Source organism: Panonychus citri, unplaced genomic scaffold, assembly GCF_014898815.1.
Source record: "Panonychus citri isolate SS breed McGregor unplaced genomic scaffold, ASM1489881v1 Contig00138, whole genome shotgun sequence".
Classification (NCBI taxonomy): domain Eukaryota; kingdom Metazoa; phylum Arthropoda; class Arachnida; order Trombidiformes; family Tetranychidae; genus Panonychus; species Panonychus citri.
The window spans coordinates 4,501,411-4,526,168 of NW_026515543.1; the positions used below are offsets into that span (position 1 = coordinate 4,501,411).

The following is a 24,758-nucleotide window of genomic DNA, read 5'->3' on the forward strand; positions in this document are numbered from 1 at the left end:
CTGTGTAATTTTCTTCGTGCCTGTTGAATGTTCAGTTCAGTTCTCTCTGTAACCAGATCTAAATTATCTGTGGATTAAGATAAAAGGGTGTTAACAATTAAAGAAGAAAAAGAAATTAACTAATTTGTTTCCTACTAATTGTAATGACTTTTACTCCGTTAAATTGGTTAACTTTCATGGCTTTTCAATTGATCTTCTGTTACCTTTCACCCTTTCCGACCATCTTAAGTCTATCCACCTCACCGAGTGACCTGACAACCTGGGAAACCGTTTTCCAAGATCGTAGTGATGATGATTGGCGAGCCTTGTGGCACACAGAGCGTCACAGAAGATGTTACCAAGAATTGGAAAGTCATATGAGGTGGGTTTGTAACAAGGATATTTATAAAGTGAAAAAATCCGATTCAGAAGCTGAATCCCACAATCGAGTACCCAGAGGATTATGTAAGTAGAAAAAAAGAACATTTTTTGCTCGTTTAATTTTTTTTTCCATTTCATCTTTTTCCTTTTTCCTTTTCCCTTCCACCTAACCAACTTATCTCCATCTTTTTCCCTCATCTTCCTCTCTTCTTTTTTTTCTCATCTCTTTCCTTTTTCTTCCTCTGTAGCCTTAATATATTTTTTGTTCCAAACCTCAAATCAACAGTTAGCTCAGTTAATCAAGTGTTGAAAGAAGAAGATTTAGTGAAAATTTGGCGAAAAAAGAACAAATTTTATTCTCTATTTTATGGCGACTTTTTTTCTTCTCTTCTCCATTAATCTTTTTTTCCCTCTTCTTCTTTACCCTTTTCGTTTTCATTTGTTACTTTTAACACTTTTACCTTTTACTCATAATCGTTTTAATATTTTTTTCTTTTTTTTTTTTACATTTCCATTATTTTAATTGTTCTCCATTTCCTTTTTCCCTCGTATTCCATTGGATGGTTTATTTTTGTCTAAAGTGGAAGATAATCCATTCGATGCTTTCATAAGTAAAGAGAGCGCTTTGAATCTATTAGGCCAAACAGTGAGTTCAGTTAGACGGAAAAGAGGAATAATTGATGAATGTTGCCATGGAGCCAATGGATGTTCCTGGGAAGAATATGCTGAATATTGTACTCATAATAATCGAATTAGAACTTAAACTTTCATCGTCATCTTCATCTTCATCATCCATTATCATTCATCACAATCAACCGGAAATTATATGAGAAAAAAAAAAAAATAATTTAAGGTAATTAAGGTACTTTTAATCATTGTCCTTGACCTAGTGAGCTTGAAAATGGAATGAAACAAAATGATGAAAAAAAAAGATCGCAATCTAATTGTTGTGATGTGAAACACACACACACACACAACAATTTAGCAATAGTTACATTAACAATAACAACATTAAAATAAGTAACTCCCAATTTCGATTGCATGGCTTCATGATTAACTAACCACCAATCTAATCAAATTGATTGAATCGATTTAATTTCATTACAACCACAATCAAAATTCAACATCTATAACCTTCAAAAACTTAAATTATATATCAAAGTTAATAATAATAACACTAAATGATAACCATTTACCCAATCAAATCTGAATATAAACGTAGGTGTCAATTGAATTAAACGAAAATCAATCATTACAATTAATCATTATCGTTATTATTATTATTAACATTGTTATTTACTTATATTAAAATTAGAATCATTTTATTTTTGGATTACACATGATTATCATTTGTAAATTGTTTCCTTTTAATTTATACATGTAATATTAATCTTAAATTGTTTTCTTTTTCTTTTTCTCAACAGAATTGATTAATTAATGAATTACCCTCGCTTTCACCATCACAATTACAATCATTATTATCGCTATCATTACAATTATGATCATTAAGTCCGGAAGCCAATGGAAAAGTTTTTGCACTTGACCTGATTTTTTTGCTGCAATTATTTTAATTTAGTTACTATTAGTTCAAGGATTCAGATCATAAACAACAACCACAACAACGGTGCAACAGTTAACCGTTAACGATATATTAACAGCAACAATTAATCAACAATCAACAATCAAAGATAATTATAATTATCTTGTATCTATCTGTAGATGTGAGTAAGTGAAAGTGAAAACAAATTATTTTATCATTTTTATCACGTACACGAAACAAAAACATAATCATAGGATTTTAAATTTGATTCAATTTTGATTTTAAATTAACGGCTACAATTAACTAACAAACTAATTGTTTTTTTTTCTGTTGATTGTTTCTTTTTCAGATTACAAAACCCAAATCTCAACGAGACAAAACTCATTACGATACAAAATGATAACCCAACGACAGATGAAAATGATGCCAATTAATCAAAATGGATACATAATATCAGGATGATTATTATTAATATTAATTATTTACTGATAATAATGATGACAGAAAGATGATATTATTGTGAAATGTGAAAGTGAAAGTGAATGAGGTAAGAGTGAGTTGTAAAGCATAAAAAACAGGTTAGAACGACAATGAAAAGTGTAAAGTTGACCTAATTTGATTCTCTCTCATTAATATTATCATTATTATTACTAATTCTATTACTACGATTACAATTTAGCTTTAATCTTTTTTGTCATCATTATCATCATGAAAATCTCAAATCGAGCCTTAAAAATAATTATCAAATGTCCAGTTATCTGTGTCAATCAAAGTTTCTAATTAAGCCCTCATATGTTTACCAAAGATAATTAGTCAGTTAAAAACAAACTAAATTGAGCTGATAATTAATTCAACTCAATGTCAACTTTACATTATTTTCATGTATGTTTTAATTACAATGATACTCAAACAATTATTCCAATAATTGTTACATTGTTATCTGATCTAATTAGTTCTCAATTATAAAAACAATAATATATTTAATTTGATTTGATTTGATCAATGGGGTAGCCAAAGTCAAAGAATCAAAGTAATCAATTGTATTCATTATCACGCTAATTGTTCAAATCAAATCAAATCATCATCATTATCATTATTATTATCATAATAACAACAAATCATTTTGTAAAAATTATGAATTCAAAGAGCAAAAAATCAAATTGTGTGATCTTTCAATTAAAGGTGTAAGTTTAATTGTTAGCATCATCATCACCATAATCATAATCATAACCATAACCACCACCATCACCATGATCAACAACACTCAACAAGACTCCTACTTAATCAAAATTTAAATTGTCTTCATGTTAATCAATGTTAATTTGATTTTTCTTTATATAGCTTTTGTTTTAATTTCTGTGACTCTTTTAATTGTCATCACTGTTTGTAAGTGTATTATAATTGTGTGAGTGTGATTATACTTTTGGTATGTGTGGTGGTTATAGTTAATTGTTGTTGTAGGTTGTGTGTTGATTATGTTAATTGATAAATCACAATTTACCAAATGAAATTGTTTTTTGGTTCTCGTAATTCTTATCAATATCAATCTCATTTATGTTTGTTTATATTTACTACAATTAATATTTGTATTATTACTACAATTAACAAATCAATCAATCTCGAAACAAAAAACAATAATATCACCATCTAATCAACCTTTTTGATTATCAATTTGATTGGTGTTAATCATCATCATTATTATCATGATGATGATTTACTAATCATATTTAGTTAATATGACCAACAAGGTAAATCACACTTATTATTAACTGTTAAAATAACAGTTAACACCAACAATTAAGTTTAAATACATAAAAATATTTGTGTATTTATTTTAAATTGTTGTGTTTTTTTGGGCGAAACAGTTTTAATTGTAATTAATTAAACGATTGCATAGTATTTAGTATGTGTATGTGTTTATATGTGTGACAATTAAATGACAATCAAATTTGACTTGTTTGTGACCAGATACATAATAATGTGAACACAAAAATTACCGAAAAAATTTGTTACTAATTAAATCAATCAAACACCAAAATTGTTGCTGTTGTGATTAGTTTCAACTCTCTCTCTCTCTTAATTGTTGTAATCTAATGTAATGTGTGTGTATTAAGTTAGCTGATAATTAGTGATAACTGTTGAAAGTTAATTATCAAGGTTGTATATTAAATAATTTGATTGCAATCATAATATAATTATAATAATCAGCAGCAGAAAAATTTACAGGCAACAATTTAGGTTGATTACACTTGTTACTTGTTAGTGATTAACTAAATGGTCATGACCCACAATTTAAATAATCAAAACTATTCCTTGTTTAAGTAAATCTTTTTTTCTGGTTTTTTTTGGTTATCGTTACCAACTTTTTGTGTTAAATTTAAGGTTGATTAAACAATCGCCTTAAACAAATTGATTTGATCATCATCATGATAATTGATTACAATTAACGTTCTGTTATTAATAAAAATATTAACAATAAGAAATAACAACAATAAGAACGATATTTTTTTTAATGATAATCTTCAACAATTTATGAGATTGATTCAATTTAATTGTTTCTATTAATAAAAATTGTTGATTCATTTCCATTTTTGATTGATTGATTAAATCTCTTCATTTTTCCAATGATAGTTGTTCCAATGTGAAATCAATGTTAATCATCTTTGATTAAATAGCTTGCGGGCTTGTTAATTATTACATTTAGTAAATTGTTACCTAGAAAATGAGATGAAAAAGTTAATCAACTAATTTATATTAGTTAAATGAAATGGTTTACACAATTGATCAGTAATAGTTTTTCAATTAGTTTTGAAAGATGGTTTTTCTTTTGTCAATATATTTATTACATTAATTACTTTTAATTGTTGACTTGTTATTGTTCAGGTTAACAATTAACACGATATAGTTCATGAGATTCAGTTACCTTGAAATTTGTTATTCGAACTTAAAATTTTACGAAATTTTAAATGATCATTAATCATGTAATCTACTTCTCAGGTGAACGATAAGCTACGATCCATTTGGTTGATTCGTCGATTCATGTGTGTTCTCGTGATTATTCAATGAACATTTTGTTTTTCGAGCGTTGAAGTTTAGTACTTTTGTGGAAAAGAAAAAAAAACAAATTCGAAAATGAAAAATATATTTTTGGACTCGATTTTAATTCTAGAAGAATTTTTTTCTCTCTCTTTCTTCGTCTTCTTCAGTGATTCTTGTTATAACTTTCGTTTAATTCAAGGTAACTTGATTTCTTCTCGTTTACCTGTAAACTGGTTTTCCATTCATCATCATTATCATCATCAGCTGTTGTTGTTGTTGTTGTTGTTGTGATGATTGTATAGTAATCTTTTTACATTAGAAGTATGAAATTTCATCATGATATTTGTTTTCGTCTCTTCAATTGTTACTCAGGAATCAGAATCGTTGAGATTTCTTCTCAATGGTTGGTTCATCATCTCCATCATCATGAAATGAATATAATCATAGATTTACAATCATGTGAACATTTGTAGACAATATTCATTAGAGTTCTTAAAATAGATCCATGTTTCGATGGATTTCATTTCTATTGATGATAAACTCGTTGTTAAATTATCGATGATGATGAAGAAAACTCTTAGTTCCTTGTTAAAGAATAGAAGAAAAAAAAGAAGAGAGAGAGAAAAGAGTTACCATGATGATGGAAAACTGGACAAACCCGTTCTAACTAATTCCAACCTCGCCTACAACTTGACAGTTCACTCCTATTACTATTTAATACTCACAACAATCAACATGAAAAAGCCGATGATCAACATGAAGAATGAGAAAGTTGTTCAAGTCTCTGAATTCGTGACTAATTGTTAGTCTGTTTCTTAAGAATTAGAAGAAGAAAAAAAGTTCCAATGGGAGGGAAGAGGGAGGAATAAAGTTCTAACCCATTCAGATGAATCAGATTGTTTTCCTAACGAATCAACGTTTTTACCTTAAACTCGAAGAAAATTTTGTTCTCGATGTCAAGTTTCCCGAAATCGAAACAGACAAAAACAGCAATTATCTTTTTTACTTTTTCCTTTCTTTTTCTCTCTTTCTCTACTTTTCTAGACCAAAACACGCGATTATAAATATCTAATCTCATAATCTTATCAACTATGTGACTTAACCTGCGGAAACAATTAGCAGTTTAACCAACAATTAATAATCAGAAAGAATATAAAAATTAGCGATCGTAAAAATGTATAGTAGAAAAAAATCAACGAAAGTAATGAGACGAGAGAATGAGCAAGAGAGAGAGAGAGAGAGATTAGGTCATCAATCTAATTGATTGGTGTGTGGTGATGACGATGTTGATGGTGGAAATGAAAACCAGGCAGCAATTAGGCTGATTAAATACACGAGAAGATGATTATCAACAATAATCTATATATATATTTGTAAATTCAAAATGAAAGGGGGGATATATAAACCAAAGGAACACAGGATAAAAAAAGAAAACAATATTGATGATAAAGATGGAGAAGAGGGAAAGAGAGAGAGAGAGAAGAGAAAGAGATGATGATGATGATGATAATGATTGTGGTGATAGAGAAGAAGAGGTTTTTGAGAAGCCTTTGGCAACACAATTAAAGAATAGCGAGATTAAACAATTTATAGATTCTGTTAGTTAGTAATTAGTTTTAATCGAAAGGAGATATGGAGAAGAAAAAATTTAACTTAATCAGTCAAGTGAGAGGAGAGAGAGAGAGAGAGAGAGGAAAGGGAGAGAGAAAGAGAGAGAGTGGGTAATAATTAAAATATATAGAGAGAGAGAATAGAGACTTTATATTTATATATATATTCTTGTCTGGTGGTGGTAACCAAAGAGAGATGAAAGTGGGGAAAACATGGAGAGAGAGAGAGAGACAAAGGAGAAAAAAAGAGAAGAGAAAGAGAAAGGCGGTGAAAAAGAATTTTTAAAAATTCTCTTCTTTTTCATCACACCTTAGTATCTCTTTCTTTCTCTCTGAATAATATTATTTTCGTTTAGCATGAAGCATTTCCATTAATAGTGTTTGTGATGGGGCATCGCCATTAAGATGCTTATAATAAAGAAATTCCTCTCCTCGTATTGTTAATTGTCTCAAATTGGGGAGTTGTGCCATTAATTGATGAAATTTGTCCTAAATTAAAACGAAAGAGAAAAGAGAAAATATTTGATTAGAATAAATTGATCAATTAATCATCTTAGGAAGCACTTAATTTAAAATACGTACAGTTATTTGAGGATATATTTCAATACAATATTGATGAAGTGCTTGTTGTGTTTGCTCATGAGCTTCAGCGACCAATTTATAATTTGATAAACCACGAACTTCTGTATGAATAAATAATGAAAATATAGTAACAACAATTAACAACAGAAAACAATTAACAAAAAATGTATGTTAGGTAGAAAGAGACAAGAAAATTCTTTCTTTCTACCTGAATGAAATGAAAAAGAGAGGGTTAGAGAGAGAGAAAGGAAAGAGAAAAAGAGAAAGTAAAACTGAGAGTAGGTCAAGGAGTCGACCTTGGTTGGCTGCCTAGGTCAAGTAGAGAAAGTGAAACGAAAGAAAGGGAAGAGAGAGAGAGAGAGAGAGAGAGAGAGAGATTGGGTGGGTGATTCAGGTTGAAAGAGATAGAAAGGGAAAAGTAAGAAAACTTGATTTCGCATCACAATCTTACTCTCAATCTATTTCAAAGTTTATCTCTATTATTGAGATAAAAAATGGAGATAATAACATTCAGAATTATTATCTTCTATCTCTCTCATTCTCTGTATATACAAAAGTGCTTGAAATTATCAATATAATGTGATGTTAAAAAAGATATACAATAATAAAAGTGAACAAAACAATAAAATTGTATAATATTTACCTGGATTTAAAAGTAACAAAAATTTGACACAAAGATAATCAACTGAATCAAATTTAAGTTGCTGTAATTTGGCTTGACATTGAATCAAATTATCGGATGCTGAGGGAACACCGAGCAAAGCTAAACCCAATAGCTCGAACTTTTGTCCATTGGGAAGTGTTGTATCATCAGGTAGTTCATTGTGCATCCTTTGATGAATATGATCTAATACCAACATATCACTCCATGCATGTTGTAATAATTTCATTTGATCATCAACCTAATTTGGTAATAATAAGAAAACAATTAAGAAATTAGTAAAACAAAAAACCCAACAACTATTATAAACCATCATTGCATAACCATAATATCAACAGCAAATCAACACACCAACAGTACAATGTCAAATTATTAATAAACAAGTAACACCAGAAAACTAAATCAACAAATTACACAACAAATAACGATAAAAAAATTCTAATGATTATAATTTAAAATAATGATCATTATAACAATAACAATTTAAACAATAGCCAAGAAAAGTAACAATTATTATTAACTAACATAAGAAGAGGAAAAAAATAAGGTCAAGTGATAATTGTTTTCTCTCTTACTCTCTCACTCTCTCTCTCTCACTCTCTCACTCTCTCTCTCTCTTTCTCATTCATATTTGATTTAATCTTCTTAATATTTTAATAATATAATTATTAGTTAATCGAGTGATAATTTAAGATATTATATTGATCTTTTTCTTACTTTAATTGTTGTTGATTGAAAGATTCTAATTCTTTAAATCAAATTTAGACAAATCCATTTCTCTTTAAAAAAGATCAAGATTTACTTTTCCTTATTGTGTCTGTTGATTTATGATTAATTTTGAAAACTAATCATCATCAAAAGTCATCATCATCATAATCAAGTATAATAATGAGCACGGAAAATTAAATCATGATAATCAAAGTAATTATAATAATCACAATTAAGGGGGAAAGGCGACAATAAACAATTTTTTTTACTTTCGATTTCATTAATAGCTTTTTTTACTCGATACTTTCGTTTTCAATTGTAAGAACAAAGTTTTCATCATCATCGTCATCGTGCTCATAAGATGACGATGATGATAAATTAATGATAATTGTGATAATCATTATTACAATATAATGATAATGATAATGTGACTTGGATAAAGAAATGATCTTGACCTAAAACTAGATTTCAAGTGAAAGAAAGGGAGAAAAGAGAGAAAAGAGAGAAAGGAGAGAAAGGAGAGAGAGAAAAAAATGAAAGTGAAAGTGAATGAAAGAGAAAAGAAAGAAAAAAAGAAAGGGGAGAGTAGGTCAAGGTATATGGGTCGCTATTTTTGTATTATATTAATAATAATCGTATCAAATTAACTAATGATAATCATGATAGTTACGTTGAAGAGGAAGAAAATGAAGATAAGTTTGATGAGGATGAGGATGAAAAAGTTAATTGTGATTGTGAAAAAGTGTTAAAGGTTACCTTAGTGATAGTAAATTAATCAATTGATGATAGTAAACAAAGAAACGATTGATTAGTGTAATTACTTATCAATACATTAACTAAAACAATGATTAAGTTGGTTGATAAATTTGGTTGATATCGATTACTGATTATTAGATGAGTCTATCATCATAATATTAATTGTCTTGTTACTAATCAATGATGATAATAGACATTAATAGTTATCCTAGTTCCCTATTAATATTTCAGATTATCATGATATTCACTATGTATTGTAATAGATACACAAATACTGAACAATTTTTTTTCTTCAATAAAAAAAAGATACTGATTATATTATCGGTTGACCTCATTTCAGATTATTCTGAGTTTTCTTTGCTTTTCCAAGGGAATATATTTTCCCTTTTCCTCTTAAATTTGTATTAAATTGTTATTGTTTTTTGTTGATTGTTGTGATTTGATTGATTTTGATTGAAAGAGAAAAGAGTTTTTTTTTTCAATTTACCTTTAAATCTTTGAAGAAAATACTATTTCTTGCCCAATCGACTTGAGCAAAAAGTGATTGATCAATAACTTTACACATCAATTCAAATAGATCGACTTCACATTGGTTATATGTTTGACTGTTCAAAAGTCCAAATAATTGGCTTCGCCATTCGTTATCATCGGGAGCGGTTGCTTGAAGTTCACGAACAATTATTGGGATTTTATCTCGACCACCATGTCCACCACCATTGTTAACAACTTGACCGCCTGGGCCAACAGAACCATCATGATTGGGTGGTGTTGATGAATTAAGACCTGGTATACCCAGTAAACCTTGGGGTCCACTTTGTGTACCATTATTATTGGACATTAATGATCCTTGTTGACCACCGGTTTCATTTGTCCCATGACCTCCATAGGGGAACGGTAATCCACCAGTAGGTGTACCATTATTACCGTTGGGACCGTTATTATTATTGTTATTATTATTATTGATACCGCCGCCAGGTCCACCACCGCCACCTGGTACACCACCACCGGTAGCCCCATTGTGACCGGTAGGTGAAGAGGTTGATGAGGTTGTTGATGAAGATGATGATGATGATGAGTTACCGGTAAGTGATTTGGGTAATCCAGTTTGTCCTAAGGAGACATTTGAATTGGAGGGAACCCATTTAACCATGTCAACATGTGCTCCACCTGAGCCTGGACCAGAATGACCACCACCCAGTGAACCAGGATGATGATGACCACCAGGACCCGATTGTGAATGTCCCTGAGATGAAGATGAACCAAAATGATGTCCTGGGACAGAGAAAACTAGTTAAACAATTGTCGTTCCAATCGTACAAATTGTTTTTTTTTATAACATTCATTTAATGACAAAATTAAATCACAATTAAGTCATAAAAAAGGGATAAGGAGGGAAATTAGAAAAAGGAAGAGAAAAAAAAAAAAAAAACATATAAGTAAAAACAGAAAACAAAGACAAATAAAAATAACATAAAATAATTAAATGAGAAGCAAATAAAAAGGGATTATCATCATTTTCAATTCTCTCTCTCTGTCAATCATTATCATAATTTACTAATTATAATCATCATCATGTGCAATTGAAGCAGATAAAAGTTTAGTTTTCATCGGAAAAATTTTCCTTTAGGTTAGAAACATGATGAGAGGAACCAAATCTTTTTCAGATATAGTTCAATATAATTCAGCATCAGAGCTTAAACATGAACAAGGAAGAAAGTAGGTCAAAGACGAAGGGGATGATGCGAAATATTTAGCATCATTTTGGGGAGGAAATGTGATATTTTAGTAAGACTAACAAGAGAAAGAAGAAGAAAAGAAAGTGGAAGTGGAAGAGGATGAGGAAGAATAAAAAATCAATGAGATGAAGAAATTTTTGTCACATAGTTTTGTCGCAAATCAACTAAATCAAAATGTAATGACAGAGTCTTAATCACGATTAAGATTACATTTGATTAACTTTAAGGGCAATGATTTAAATACTATTTTCATCATATGGTGATACTATTTTTAGACCAACGCTAATCAACAGAATGGATAAATTGAAACAACGAATTTACAAAAGTAACCTTGGGATCAGATTAACAACAAAATCTTTTAGATATTGAGCTTTTCTATCGGATTAACTGAGGATTTCATGAATAAATTACATAGAGAAACATTTTTTGAAACTTTCATCATAATTTAGAATCAACCTGAAATTAAAGTGATCATTATTTTCTTTGAAAATGATCAGAAATTAATTCCTTAAATATTAATAGATTTACAAATTCCATGTCAATGGAAAATGTTAATACAAACAATTTAGTTAATTGTTTTGATGGTGATGTTACTAACGATTTAGAGATGATGTTGATTATGATGAATGATTAAAATTCTGACAATATAGTAGTAACAACAACAGAACTACAATCATAATAACAATAAGTTAACATACTCATTTCTCATGAAATTGAAAACTCTTTTCATTTCCGTCCCAGATTCTTGAATCATCATCATAATCAACAACGTCGTCATCATAATCATTTGTTTATTATTATTATCGTTATAATGATTAGAATGATTTTTTTTTGAGTAAATATTATGTATGAATTGGGTTTTACTATAACATAGTTGATGATAAAACAAAAAGGCAAAAGTAAAAACCTCACACCTAGAGAATTGAATATTATTCAATTAAGGTAAGTCTTTCAAAATTTGTAGCTGCCATTAATCAATTAATTGAATGAATTGTTATTACTGATATCAACACACATGTATGTATATTTTTGATAATATACACACAATATATTGATAATAGTTGCAGAGAGAGAGAGAGAGAGAGAGAGAGAGAGTCAGAAAAAAAGTTTTCCATTGAGTTTTGAAGGTCACCAATAAAAGTAATGAGCATGAGTGACCTAAATATGAATACAGGCCTGTTTACTTATTCAGTTTCTGTTACAGAAACAGGGTGGGAGAGAGATAGAGAGAGAGATGAAAAAAGAGAGAGGGAAGGAGAAAGAGAAACAGAAAGAGAGATGATAAACTGATAGAGAAAAATGTTTCAGCCATTTTTCTGTTGAAAATCGGTGCTAAGCTCGTTCTTCTCACTCGGCCAAATATTCAATTCTCACTCAGATAGTTCAGTATGATTACTACATGAGTTGCCTGTTATGTACCAATAGTTAGTCTCACTCATGAGCATATACACACTCATATATACATACACAATAAGACTTAATGTTAGGATAGAAAGTAGGTCAAGTTTAAATTAATTGTACTCAATTTTTTGGGGGGAGGAAGAGAAAGAGAGAGAAAAAAAGGTAAAAGTAAAAGTGAAAGAAAGAAAAGTCTCTTTCTTTTCCTCTTTCACTTTCACTTTTTTCGTTTATGTTTTGTTCAGTTGTTGCGTTTCCAGTTACCTGTTTTTACTTTCAAATTTTCGTTCTTCTTTTGGTTAGCACATAAGCACCTTTAGTCTTTTTCCTTTCTCTCTCTCTCTCTATCTTTCAATCATAACAATGGAAAAACTGTAAAAAACAACATAAAAGTAGAAATGAATGAAATGAGAGAAAAAAAGAAATCAATAACTGTTAACACACAATTAGAATTGCTTATTATGTAAAACTATCATTCAACTAATATTCATTTTTTGATTGTTGGTGTGAAAGAAATGAAATGCATTTAATCATAATTAAGATAACTAATGTTTAGTTTATACTGATAATTGTATGGCATTAAATTGATACTTGATAATAATAACTCTGTAGACTGATTAGTTTATATTGAGCAATAGTAATGATAATAATATTATTATTACTATTGAAGATTCTGAGATGATGAAAAAAAAAGTAGTTGATGAAGAAAAGGGAAGAATCATTCATGACCTAGAATCTTCATGGAATCTAACTCATGTCCTCGATAATATCAATCCATAGAGAGCATGACGTAGGTCAAAGAGGGAGAGGGAGTTGGAAAAGTGAGAAAGAGAGAATAGAGATTGAGAGGAAGATGATAAGATGATGATAATGATGATGAAGATAGACTTCGTTCTGTGATGAAAAAAAGACAGAAATGAGGTCATCCCCATTCCGTAGTTGTTGTAATCAGCTTTGCTTTTTATTCATTTTGCCTCCTTTCTCTGTCTATCAAACTGTCTACATAATTTCATATATATCAGTCTGTCTCATTCTCTTTCTTTTTTTTACTCTCTTTCTCTCTCTCTCTATTGGTTTCATCGATTTTCCCACAACTGAACGACATGAGGATGATAATGATGACATTAAAACTTAACAATATGTACTCAAAATAATGAATGAAAAAAAATCTACTGAAACAAGGAAAGGAAGAGAAAAGGCTTATAAAGATAGAATAACAAAAGAGATGATAATTGAATGAAATGATAAATTTGAAAATAATAAAAAAATAATAATGATGATGATGAATTTTGAGTGAGAACAAGGGTTTTTTGGCTGCGATTGGCGGAGTAGCACCTACCTGATGATGTAAGGGTAGTAGGTACAGAGGTTGGCGAGGAGTCGGGAGATGAGGTTGATGAAGAAAGTTGAGGAATTTGGATGAGTTCTTGCTTGATCCCGTCCGGTGTGTAAATTGACCCACCGCCTAGTCCACCATTACTATTGGAGGCAATCATAGCAAGAGATGAAGATCCCACCTCTCCTAATGAATGATTACTTGAATGACCACCACCTCCTCCGCTACCATGAGAACCCACTCCGGTTCGAACCATTTGACGTTGTCTCATAATCTGTAATCGTCGAGCTCGATCTCTTTTGTACATTGGGCCAAATTTATTACGACCTCCTCTCATACGATCAGCACGTACAGCTGATGATGACCAAAATATCGCAAACCAGAGTTTTGAAAAGATTTCATCATTAACATTAATAATTAACAATGAAAAACCAGCAGTAGAATTGGTATGATAATAATTGTGTAATTATAATAATCCAAGAAAAAAAGGAAAAAGTTGTTACAGTAGCACCAATGATACGTTGATACGAATCATTTGCAAATCATTTAAACCATATTACCAAAGTGAATAGTTCATCCGAAGTAATAATAATAATAATGTTGGCGATGAAGGTGAAAAAGAAGAAGAAGAAAGATGAAGAAAGATGAAGATGGCGTCGATGATGGCGAAAAGAAACCAAACCAAAAGGAAATAGACAAAAAAGAGAAGAAAAAAAAAGATTAATACTTTTTCAAAAGAAGAGAAAAAGAGTCAATGTTAAGCAAAGAAAGTGAGATGATGGCGATGAAAACGCCAAGGTAATTAGCATATTAATCAAGATAAGCGATTTAATAATAATGAAGATAAAGAAACATCATCATCAAGAGAAGAGGGAAAAGGAGACACATGCATAAAACCTGGATAAACAGGATCAACAGAAAACCTCCTCATCATCCTCATCATCCTCCTCTTCAACATCTTCAACTTCGTCATAAAGAAACAAAGAAGAAGTAGCAAAAAGAAAATAATATTTGGCGGTTTTTATTGCAATCGCAATTTACTATTGACGATAATGAAAATAAGACAGAAAATAAAGATGAAAGAGGTAAAAAGAAGAAAAAGAAAAAGAGAAAAATAATTAACGTATTATATTACCTTCTAATTTCATTCCAACTTCAAGGCACTTCTGAAATCTACAAAATGGACATCGTTTCCTTTGGGATTTGTCGATGTGACAAGAACGATCAGCAACACAGGTATAGACCTTTTTATTTTGTACAGTACGTTTGAAGAAACCTTTACATGATTCACAGGTTAATAGTCCATAATGGTAACCAGAGACTTTATCTCCACACACTGGACACAGTTCATCCATACCCTCTTTGGTATCAGAGGTTTCGGGTGGACCTGCAGCACTGGTTATTGAAGGAACTGCCAATGAAAGGGCAGAGGTTAAATGATTATGTCCATAACCGGTAGGTCCATTTGGTTCATTTGATGAACACCCTGTTGGTGGCATGAAGCATGGTTCAATATGATGATCACTTAAATTGGACATCATGATGATATAATATCAAAGATATTGATTGTCTTTCTATTATCAAGAAAAATAATATTTATTTATCAAGAAAATAACAAACAAACAAACAAAAGTAAAATTGATTCAGATTCGGGTGTTGTTATTATTGTTGATGATGATAATTAGTTGATAATAATAATATTACTGATGATGATAGTGATGGTGAAGATGAAGAAATTGAAATGTGGCTTAAAGGAAGCAAAATGCACTGATTATGGGGAAAAAGGTGAAAGAAAAAAAAAGTAAAGTCAAGGTAAGTTTTTGACGAAAAATGTAATATATAAATTGAACTGAATCAATTTAATTGCAATTGATGGTGTGTATGTATATATGTATGTGCTTGTGTGTGTGTGAGAGAGAGAGAAAGTGATCATAAGAAACAGAAAAAAACTTTGGTTGATAATTGATATTATTACTATTACTCAAGACGATGGAGAAAAATTAAAATTAATATCAGGCAGCTAATCTCCTTGAATATTAAAGGCACAATATCACACATAGATAGACACATAGACACACATAAACAAAAATAAAAGGCTCACCAAGTCACAGAGTTGTTGTTGTTGTTATTGTTGATGATGGTGTTGATTAGCCTGATGATGAAGATGATGAGGGATACAATTTATATCTTGACAAGGCACAAACAAAAAGGAGAGAGCGTGAAAAATAAAATAGCAACTATGTTTGGTGTTAATCTCTTAATAATAAATTGTTGTTGTTGTTGTTGTGTATTAATCACAAGCCTCTCTCTCCCTCTAAGTAAGTAATCAAGTAATCAAGAGAGAGAAGAGAAAAAAGAAGAAATTAAAAAAATAATTGTAAGTCCAAAGCACAAAAATAATCAACAAACAAGAATCAAATTAATTATTGGTCAATAATCATAATCAAAGGCACAAAAGTTGTAGTAATGAAGATGATGAAGATGATGATGAAATAATAGAGTAATGATGATTAGGTTGTTGTTGTTGTTGTTGTTGTTGCTAACAGACTTATGGAAGCCGATGTAATGAGTTTTGTAATGACGATGTAGGATGAAGATGATGTGAAGATGATGATGAGAAGAGTAAGTTAATCAATAATACAACAAGAAAAATAACTCTTGGGATTGATTGTTGGTGTCGTTGATTAGGATAATCCAATGGTTGATTTAAAGTCTTTGTTGAGGTGACTTGTAATAATCACCAATGTCACAAGAAGAGTTGATTAATATCACCAACATATAGATGAATGAATATTTTATATTATTATTAATATTTTTTATAATTTTCACTAACAACAAATAAAATATAATTTTGGTGTTTCTTTTCCAGTTGATGATATAACATTAATATAAAGGTTAAATTGATTTTGTTAATTCCTTGGAATGTAAAACGTTTGTGGTTGATTGTTGTTAGTTGATGTTGTTGTTGTTTATTCCTGACGACGACTGTGTGTATATGTTGACTGAAATATTTGTTTACACCGTTATCACTCAACTAACGACTCAATAGTAACTGACTTGACTTTCTCTGTCTATCTTGTTCTCTCTCACTTTCTCTTTCATCTTTCGATCTCATTTTTTTAGTAAAATAATGAGAGAAAAAGAATAGAGAGAATGAGAATAGAAAGAGGGAGATAGAAACGAATTAAAAGAAAGAGAGAGAGATAGAGTGAGAGTGAGAGTGAGTGAGTGAGTGAGGGGAAGAAACAATGTCAATGATGATGATGATGAAGAGAAAATGAAGACAGAGAAAAAAGAAAGTAAAAGTGAGAATTAAGGGAGAAAGAAAAGGGGAGTGTAAGACAAATCAACATGAAAGACTCCCTCTTGAGAGTGTTTCAAGTTAGTAGAAATTAGAAAGAAAGAGAGAACGAGAGAACGAGAGAGAAAGAGAATGTTAGAGTGAGAGAGAAAGAAAGAAGAGGGAATCAAATTGAGGGTGTAGATGGAGCAAAAGAGAAAGAGAATTGTGAAGATAGACAGAGACACAATTCTGAAGAAACAAAAAATGATGAAAAGAAGAAGGTAAGAAGATGTTGGTGTTAATGCTGTGGTTGTGTTGATGATGATAAGGAAAAAGAAAGAGAACGAAGTGACGAACGATCTGATTTTCTTATTTCTTTTTTTTCTCTCTCTCTCATAAACATACAAAACGGTCTCTCAACGAAAAAGAATCAAAATGATTTCAGGAAAAACGATAAAAGACAGAGAAGAGCAATTACAGAGAATAAGGAGAGCAAGTGAGAGAGAGAGAAGAAAAGTAAAAAGTATATTATGACAACAGGAAGAAAGATAATAAAGACAGAGAGGAAAAAAAGAAAGAGTTAAATCGTGGAAGGAAAGTGAAGAATAAGAAGTGGGGAAGAAAGAGACTAAATATTGAGTGAAGAAGAAAAATATGATAGAGTCACATGGAAAAAAGAGAGAAATGTAGACAGAGTTGGAGAGAGAAACTCATGATGATGAGAAAAACACATATAACAGACAAACTGGTTTTCTGGGTTAGATGAGAAGAGAGAGAGAGAAAGATGATAGAAGGAGGAGTTTATTACATGAGTTACAAGAAAGAGTAAGTTGGGAGTGAGAGTAAAGTTGGTGAGTAGGTCAAGGTATCGCTATTTATGCAGTTATCTAACAACCAGAGAATAGCAACAGCAGCAGAAAAAGAACTGAAAACAAGATTAAAACCTTAGATCGAAAAGAAGAAGAAGAAGATGATGATCAAAGAGAGAGAGAGAAGAGGAGAGACAAAAGAAGAAAGGTAACAAATTAAGTAATAGAAAAAAGGAACTGAAGAGAAATAGAAAAAAAAGAAACAGAAAGAATCAAATTATGACATAGAAAAAGAGAAAAAAAATGAAAAAGAGAAAACGAAAAATTGAAAGATGATAAAATTCAGAGAGTTAGAGAGAAAGATGCATGGGGATGGAAGAGAGAGAAAACCATAGACAGAGAGTGAGAGAGAATAAGCATCAGTGTAATGATAATGATATCAAATCAGGTTTGATGATTAGGTGAAAAAGTAGTTACAGAGGAAAAAAAGATGAAGACGAAAACGAAAAAAACAACAACATGGAGAGAGAGAGAGAGAGAGAGATAGACAGAGAAATTGGATAGTCACAGGGAGAAAAGGAGATGGAGAAAACTCTCTGAGAGAAATTAAGATTTATATGTGATGACAAATGTCAGATTATAATTGTAATTATACTTTATACTAGATGTTATTATTAGTAATAGTAACAAACTCACTCATTTATACGAGAGAGAGAGAGACAAAAAGGAGTTAGTGAAGAGAGAGAAAAGATTTTGTTTAATAGACAGAACGAGAAATGGGAGAATAGAAAAGAGAAAAGAAAATATTGAGCTTTTTACAATATTTTCCAAAGATTTAAGTAAATGAAAAAGAAAAAGGTAAATACACAGTAATGAGAGAAGAAGATTACTAGTAAGAGAAGAAGAAGATAATTAAATTAATTGATGATGATGATGGTGATGATAGAAAAGATGAAAATCAGGTTAATCAAGTAAATAACAAGTGTAATCAACGAGATGCTGAGAGAGAGACGAGGGAGACAGAGGAAAGAAGATAAAGATAAACACAACAAAACAAACTGACCAGTTCCTTTGGATTTATTCACATAGACTTCAAATTATCATCATCATTCAGAATTGTTGTTGATTTTTTTTTCTCTTTTTTATTATTATTTTATTCACATAAACATGACAAGAGGTAAAGTTGAATTAAAACCAGAGAGAAAAAAAATGTAACAATTTTTTTCGAATTTACCAGCGCCACCTACTGTTCTCTCTCCAAACTAATGTCAACTAACGGGAACTTTGAATCAACAATCAATCAGTTTCTCTTTTTTAATTCGATTGATTGTCTTGATTATTTGAAGAAATGAGATTTTTTTTCTTCCAAATTTTATCAATATATTTTCGAAAAGTAAACGTGAATAGTTTCTGTTTATTTCTGGTGAGTTTAACTGAGTTTCAATGAGAATTTATTTTTACCGTTACTTTTACTTTTTGTTGGACAATTTTGTTCAATAATCAATTTTGTTTTCCTCTTGTTAATTGTTTCATTTGAAAGAATCTCTTTTTTTTTCTTGATTGATTGTTGAACTAATTGTGTAAACTCGCTATTATTACCAATGGTCAGTGAAAAAATAGTCGATAACATTAACTTAAATCTCTTTGTACTACTGACCCACTTTTCATTTATAACAAGTTTTGTACCTTAGAAAACATTAGATTTGTTGAAATTTTGTAAACTAGGAAAAGGAATTGAACAATTTAATAAATTATCTAATGTAATTTATCATCTTAAACTATTAATTTGACCTAATTAAGATTGAATCAGATAAACAGAGAAAACAAATTGTTTCTTAATCATCGTAAGTGAGAATATAATTCAACCAATCATATCAATCAAATGAAATTCATCACAATTAATGAATAAAACAAACAACTGAAAATCGTAGACAACAATTAGAATATAATTCACATTGGACTGTGAAGAAAACCATAAGCAATTAACAACAATTAGAGTGGAAAACAATCACCACAATTTAGATGTTTCATGTTTACCTTGATAACTTTTTCTCTCTCTCTCACCTTTGACCTTTTCCCAGGTAACTCTTTCTTTCTTTATTTTCTATTCTCTTTCCTTTTAATATTCTCTTCATCTCGAAATAACATTTCCTGTTGTAAGAAAAATAAACCGTTAACTTTCCCTTTTCTCTCATCATAATCATCATCTTACTTTCTTTTCATCTCTTTTCCCTCTTTACCTTGGATTTTACCTTTCAGTGTATCACCCGGACGCCATATTGCCTCTTATATAATACTTTACATAATATTGGTTTCAACTCTTCTCACGCTTTTTTCACTCTCTCTTGAATTGTACTCACACAAAACACAACGGAAGTAGTTAATACAATCATCTTAATCAACAGCATATCATCAGGATCATTATCGACTCTACATAATCATCAATCAATCATAAATCCTCCAAACATCCAATGGATTTACAGGTAACCCTTTTTACCTATTCAAAAAGTAGTAAAAGTATCATCGAGAATCGTTTCGATCAACAATAGTGACACCGGTAGTTGACTCTGAAAACCATTTAAACGGCACCGAAAGGTAAAGTCGACAATTGATGATTCCAATTCCCTTTGTTTCCGTCGATCCATTTTCGCAAACTGACCTCTTTCCCGCCAAATTCATAATAATAATTACCATTCAGTGTCTTTACACTAATCATTGTACTTATATTTGGATGGTAACTATTGTTGTAGGTCAGCATCACCGCCGATCCATTTTCCTCTTTCATCTTTACAAGATAATTAGGTCAACATTTTGCCAATGGATTTTCATTATGATTATCCCTAAATACCCAATCATTTGCCAAAGTATTTAAATTGAATGTCAATTCTTCCTGTTGAAAATTTCATGATAAACGTTGATCATGAGATGAGAAACTTTATCATCATCTTGCCTTATCTTCAATGGGCGAGTCTTATAATATCAAGTATCAGTTTCGCTCTTCCTCTGGATCAGAAAACCATCAAACTAATCATGTTGATACATCAACTTCTTCCTCATCTTCACCTCTCTTATCTTCCTCTTAATTGTTAACATATTTAGAAACAAAGATTTTAAATACATTGACCAAAGAGAAAAGGAAGAGAGAGAGAGAGAGAGAGAGAGAGAGAGAGCATAAGGCAAATCACTAATCATCCTCATCATCATTAAATAGGAGAATCCAAGTGAAAAGAGAAATAAAAATTTTTTTCTAAAGATAAAAATAACGGGATAACTTTTCTTCATCTTCACTTTTCCTTGTAACTGTAAAGGTAATATATTATTACCCGGTAAAGGTAAAAGTAAACTGTTCAACAAAAAGTTTAAATAAATGTCTTGACATAAATATTATCCTAACGGTTTACACAGGTAAGAAAGTAAGAGAGAGAGAGAGAGAGAGAGATGATAGTTTCTTACAATTTCTTCATCTTCTTCGTCTTCTCATTGTTATTATGTATACAAACGATTCTTTTAGTAAGAAAAGGTAATAATGCGAATGGAAGATAACAAACAATAATTTTATTATATTTCTCTTTCTATGGTTTTCCAGGTAAAAATCTTTATCTTCTTTCATCATCATCATCATCTTCGTCTTCTTCTTCTTCTTTACCCGTGCCTTGGGCCAAATTTGGTTCCATTTTCATCTTCTTTCTTCCCTTTCATTCTTAACTTCCTTTTCTTTTTCTTTCTTCATCTCATCTTCTTCTCACCCTCTGTAACGGTTCGGCCTTATGCCCACAAATTTTGACCTAATTTCTTCCGCTTTTTGTACACCATTACGTGCTAAATTCGTGCCTCTCTTCCTTCATCATTATCATCTTTCTTTTTTTGGATTTCTCTTCTTTCTCCATAGACTTGATCTTCTTCCTTTCACCTTCATCTCCCTTTTCATTGAAAGATTATCTTTTGTTTGTTGATCCATTAGATTATCCATTTATATTTATCGGTGTTTTCGATCCTTTTCCATCAATAATAAGGTGAGGATGCAATTAAATCACAATTAAAGAAGAACAATCAACACACTTTACACTGCAGAAGACTCTCACTAAGAGCATTCAATATTAGATCCTATCAAAAATCGTCTCGTTGCTTTCGTTTTTACAAACTTATCAATGGGTTTGAAATAAAAGTTCAGAATCGATCGATTTATCGTCTCGATGATCATGACATTCATTCATATTTGAACAAAAAGTTCTCATGGAAAATATTGAAAAACTACCATCACAATCGGAAACTCAGGTGATAAACTTACCTGAGGGTACAAAGAACAAGAGAAGCTTGAAATTAGCCTAATTTTCAATAATTGATTGAACTATAAACTAATAAATTCTAGCTGAACCTTTTGCTTTCTCTCTCTCTCTCTTTAATAATGACCTTTAACCTGGTTTACGATCAACAAAGATCACAAATATTTTATGATAGAAAAAAACTTTCTATTATTCTTATTAGCGATTCTATTAATATTTGATCAGAAATCGCAACAGACTTTTCTTTTTAATATTTATCATTAACATTATTTTTACTTGTATGCTTTTCAAAGTGATTATTGTTACGTGGATTTAAATTAGTTTGGCCTAATTTCGGATTCCTCTTTTTCGTTTTTCGGGCATATTTTCTGGTTCCTCTGGTTCTTTAAGGAGGAGAACAAGATGAAGAAGAAGAAGATGGGAAGATGATGAAGGAGAAGGAGATGCTATTGGCGATGGTTAGAGTGATAGAAAAGAGCCTTGGACCCGTGATTTTACATCGACTAAACCTTATTAGGTCAAACTCATCTCGGGCTTTTCTCTTCTCCTTCTTCCTTTCCTCTTCTCCATCATCATCATCATCATCTTGTGTTCATCTTATATAATATTATTACTTCAACTTATGTTACCTAACTAACTTTTATTGGTTATCTGTGTTCGGCCTTGACGGTGGGTTTTTCATCCAAAGGCAATAACTGTATTCACTTCTGTTGCCTCATCATAATCATCAAAAATCATCTTCATCTTATTGTCTAATATGCGTTGTGATGATTTACAGAGGATGGAAACGAGAGAGAGAGAGAGAGAGAGAGAGAGTCAAGGAAGAAGGTGGGCTGAAGATGAAGAGAAAGAGGCTCAGTTTAAGGCCTGGGAACAGTTCTGAAGATAAAAAATCTTGAGTCTACAGACTAAGTTTCCAGGTAAATTAAAGGTAAAGAGGCTAAAAAAGATGCGGAAAAAACTCACCATCTTTATCATCATAATCGTAATAATCATAATCATCATCATCTTGTTACTAATAAATTTACACACATGGGTGAGGTTATTATCATGTTAGGAAGTGTTAACTAGTAATCCTGATGCAATCAACAATAGATTGTCAGTTAATTGTGACAATTTATAGTCAATTGGAAGATATAAAATTTTGATAAAAATAATCACATTTTTTGAATAAAAATCAACCAATACAATTGGAAATAAATAAAATGATCATAAATTGATTGTTGCTCAATAATGACCACGAAAATTTAAAGGTAAGTGATATAAGAAAAAAAAGTAAAAATAAAAAACTTACAATTGATTGTTGATTGTTGTTTAAGCAGAAATGATTTAAATCAAATCAGTTGAAGCTCCAATAACTTAACAACAAACACACAATTACCATTTAGTTAACAATTTATGTCGTTTCGCTTTCTCCCTTTATCATGATTTAAGTTTTTCAATTAAATCCAATGGAATAACAATTTATACCTTTTATTATAATTGTTATTATCTAGGTTAAGATGATGGAAATGGTGATGAGGATGATGAGGATGATAAAGATGAAAGGTTAACAGTGAATATATTTGACAAGGTTTGGTTAACCTTTTTCAATCGAAACACTCACATTGGGTCAATGGAAAATAATAATAACAACAAATAACAGAAGCTTTTCTCATCTTCTCTTTCTTTTTACTTTCTCTCTCTCTCTCTCTCTCTCTCTCTCTCTCTCTCTCTCTCTCTCTCTCTCTCTCTACCTCTATCTGTCTATTTTGTGACATTTCCTCTTTACTCCGATCATCCTCATCTTTATCTTCATCTCTGTCTACTAGAAATTTTTTCTTCTCTTTCTCTCTTTTTGACCCTTTTTCGTCTCCCTTTCTCTCTCAAGTTTACTTCCTTCTTCATCTTCTTCTTTATCATCATCAATTGAATTTGTCACAAGGAATAACTGTAAAAGTATTTCTCTTCATCTCCTTCTGTCTCTTCCTCTTATTCATCATCATTCATAATAATGTATTAATACATTAATACTTATATAACTTTCTATTTCTCTTTTCATCATCAACTAAGCTTTTGGTGTTTTTTTTTGTGCTCTCTCACTTTCGTGCTACAAGTGCCTATGGAGATGGAGGGTTAAACTGGGAGGAGACCGGAAGAAGTTGCAAATAATAAACCGGAAATATTAGATTGTATTATTATTTGTCTTTAGGACACTTTACTTTTATTACTATTTAAATTGTTATAATAAACAAAGAGAGTTATGAAAATAATACATTTCATGCTTAATCTTAATCATTATCGTCACAATTAATTGTGAATTATTATTATTTTTAAATCATTTAAATCAACTTTTAGCAATTTAAGATTAATAAATCAACTACAATCTGTAAGACATTAATTGTCAATTGCAATTGACTATTGATAATATTGATTAGTTGTTGATATTGATTCTGATTGTTTAGATTTTCATTATCATTGATTGCTAATCATTGAGGTTTCTTAAATTGATTGGTAAATGTTAATCAATCAAGTAAATCTTTTTTTCTAACAACACTTTAAATCACCAATTAATTAAAGTTTTCAACTTCCTTTCCCAGAATTAAATAATTAATTAATTTCAATTTGTAACTTTAAAGAGAGTAAATTTTTTTGTTGATTCCTAATTGAATTATTCC

General features: G+C 30.4%; 2 protein-coding genes across 6 annotated transcripts; one reads left to right on the top strand and one right to left on the bottom strand.

Moving 5' to 3' along the window:
• Nucleotides 1-3: 3 nt before the first annotated feature.
• On the top strand, nt 4-3,196 carry LOC128393709 (probable insulin-like peptide 7). Of its 2 annotated transcripts, none has more exons than XM_053353927.1 (4): nt 4-444; nt 942-1,213; nt 1,785-2,085; nt 2,250-3,196. In XM_053353927.1, exons 1-2 carry the CDS (start codon nt 144-146, stop codon nt 1,121-1,123), a joined length of 483 nt encoding a protein of 160 aa, XP_053209902.1. In that variant the 5' UTR covers nt 4-143; the 3' UTR covers nt 1,124-1,213; nt 1,785-2,085; nt 2,250-3,196. The 2 variants fall into 2 exon arrangements, with proteins under 2 accessions (XP_053209902.1, XP_053209903.1); XM_053353928.1 differs by having other exon boundaries at nt 1,785-2,081.
• Nucleotides 3,197-6,283: 3,087 nt separating this feature from the next.
• Nucleotides 6,284-18,982, bottom strand: LOC128393695 (nuclear hormone receptor FTZ-F1-like). Of its 4 annotated transcripts, XM_053353908.1 has the most exons (8): nt 18,882-18,982; nt 15,828-16,728; nt 14,862-15,493; nt 13,730-14,080; nt 9,744-10,543; nt 7,775-8,033; nt 7,132-7,232; nt 6,284-7,038 (listed from the first exon to the last, which is right to left on the bottom strand). In XM_053353908.1, the coding sequence occupies exons 3-8, from the start codon at nt 15,265-15,267 to the stop codon at nt 6,892-6,894; spliced, it is 2,064 nt and encodes a 687-aa protein (XP_053209883.1). In that variant the 5' UTR covers nt 15,268-15,493; nt 15,828-16,728; nt 18,882-18,982; the 3' UTR covers nt 6,284-6,891. The 4 variants fall into 4 exon arrangements, with proteins under 4 accessions (XP_053209883.1, XP_053209885.1, XP_053209884.1 ...); XM_053353910.1 differs by lacking the exon at nt 18,882-18,982 and having other exon boundaries at nt 9,744-10,528; nt 15,828-18,660; XM_053353909.1 differs by lacking the exon at nt 18,882-18,982 and having other exon boundaries at nt 14,862-15,300; nt 15,828-18,659.
• Between the last annotated feature and the right edge of the window lie 5,776 nt (nt 18,983-24,758).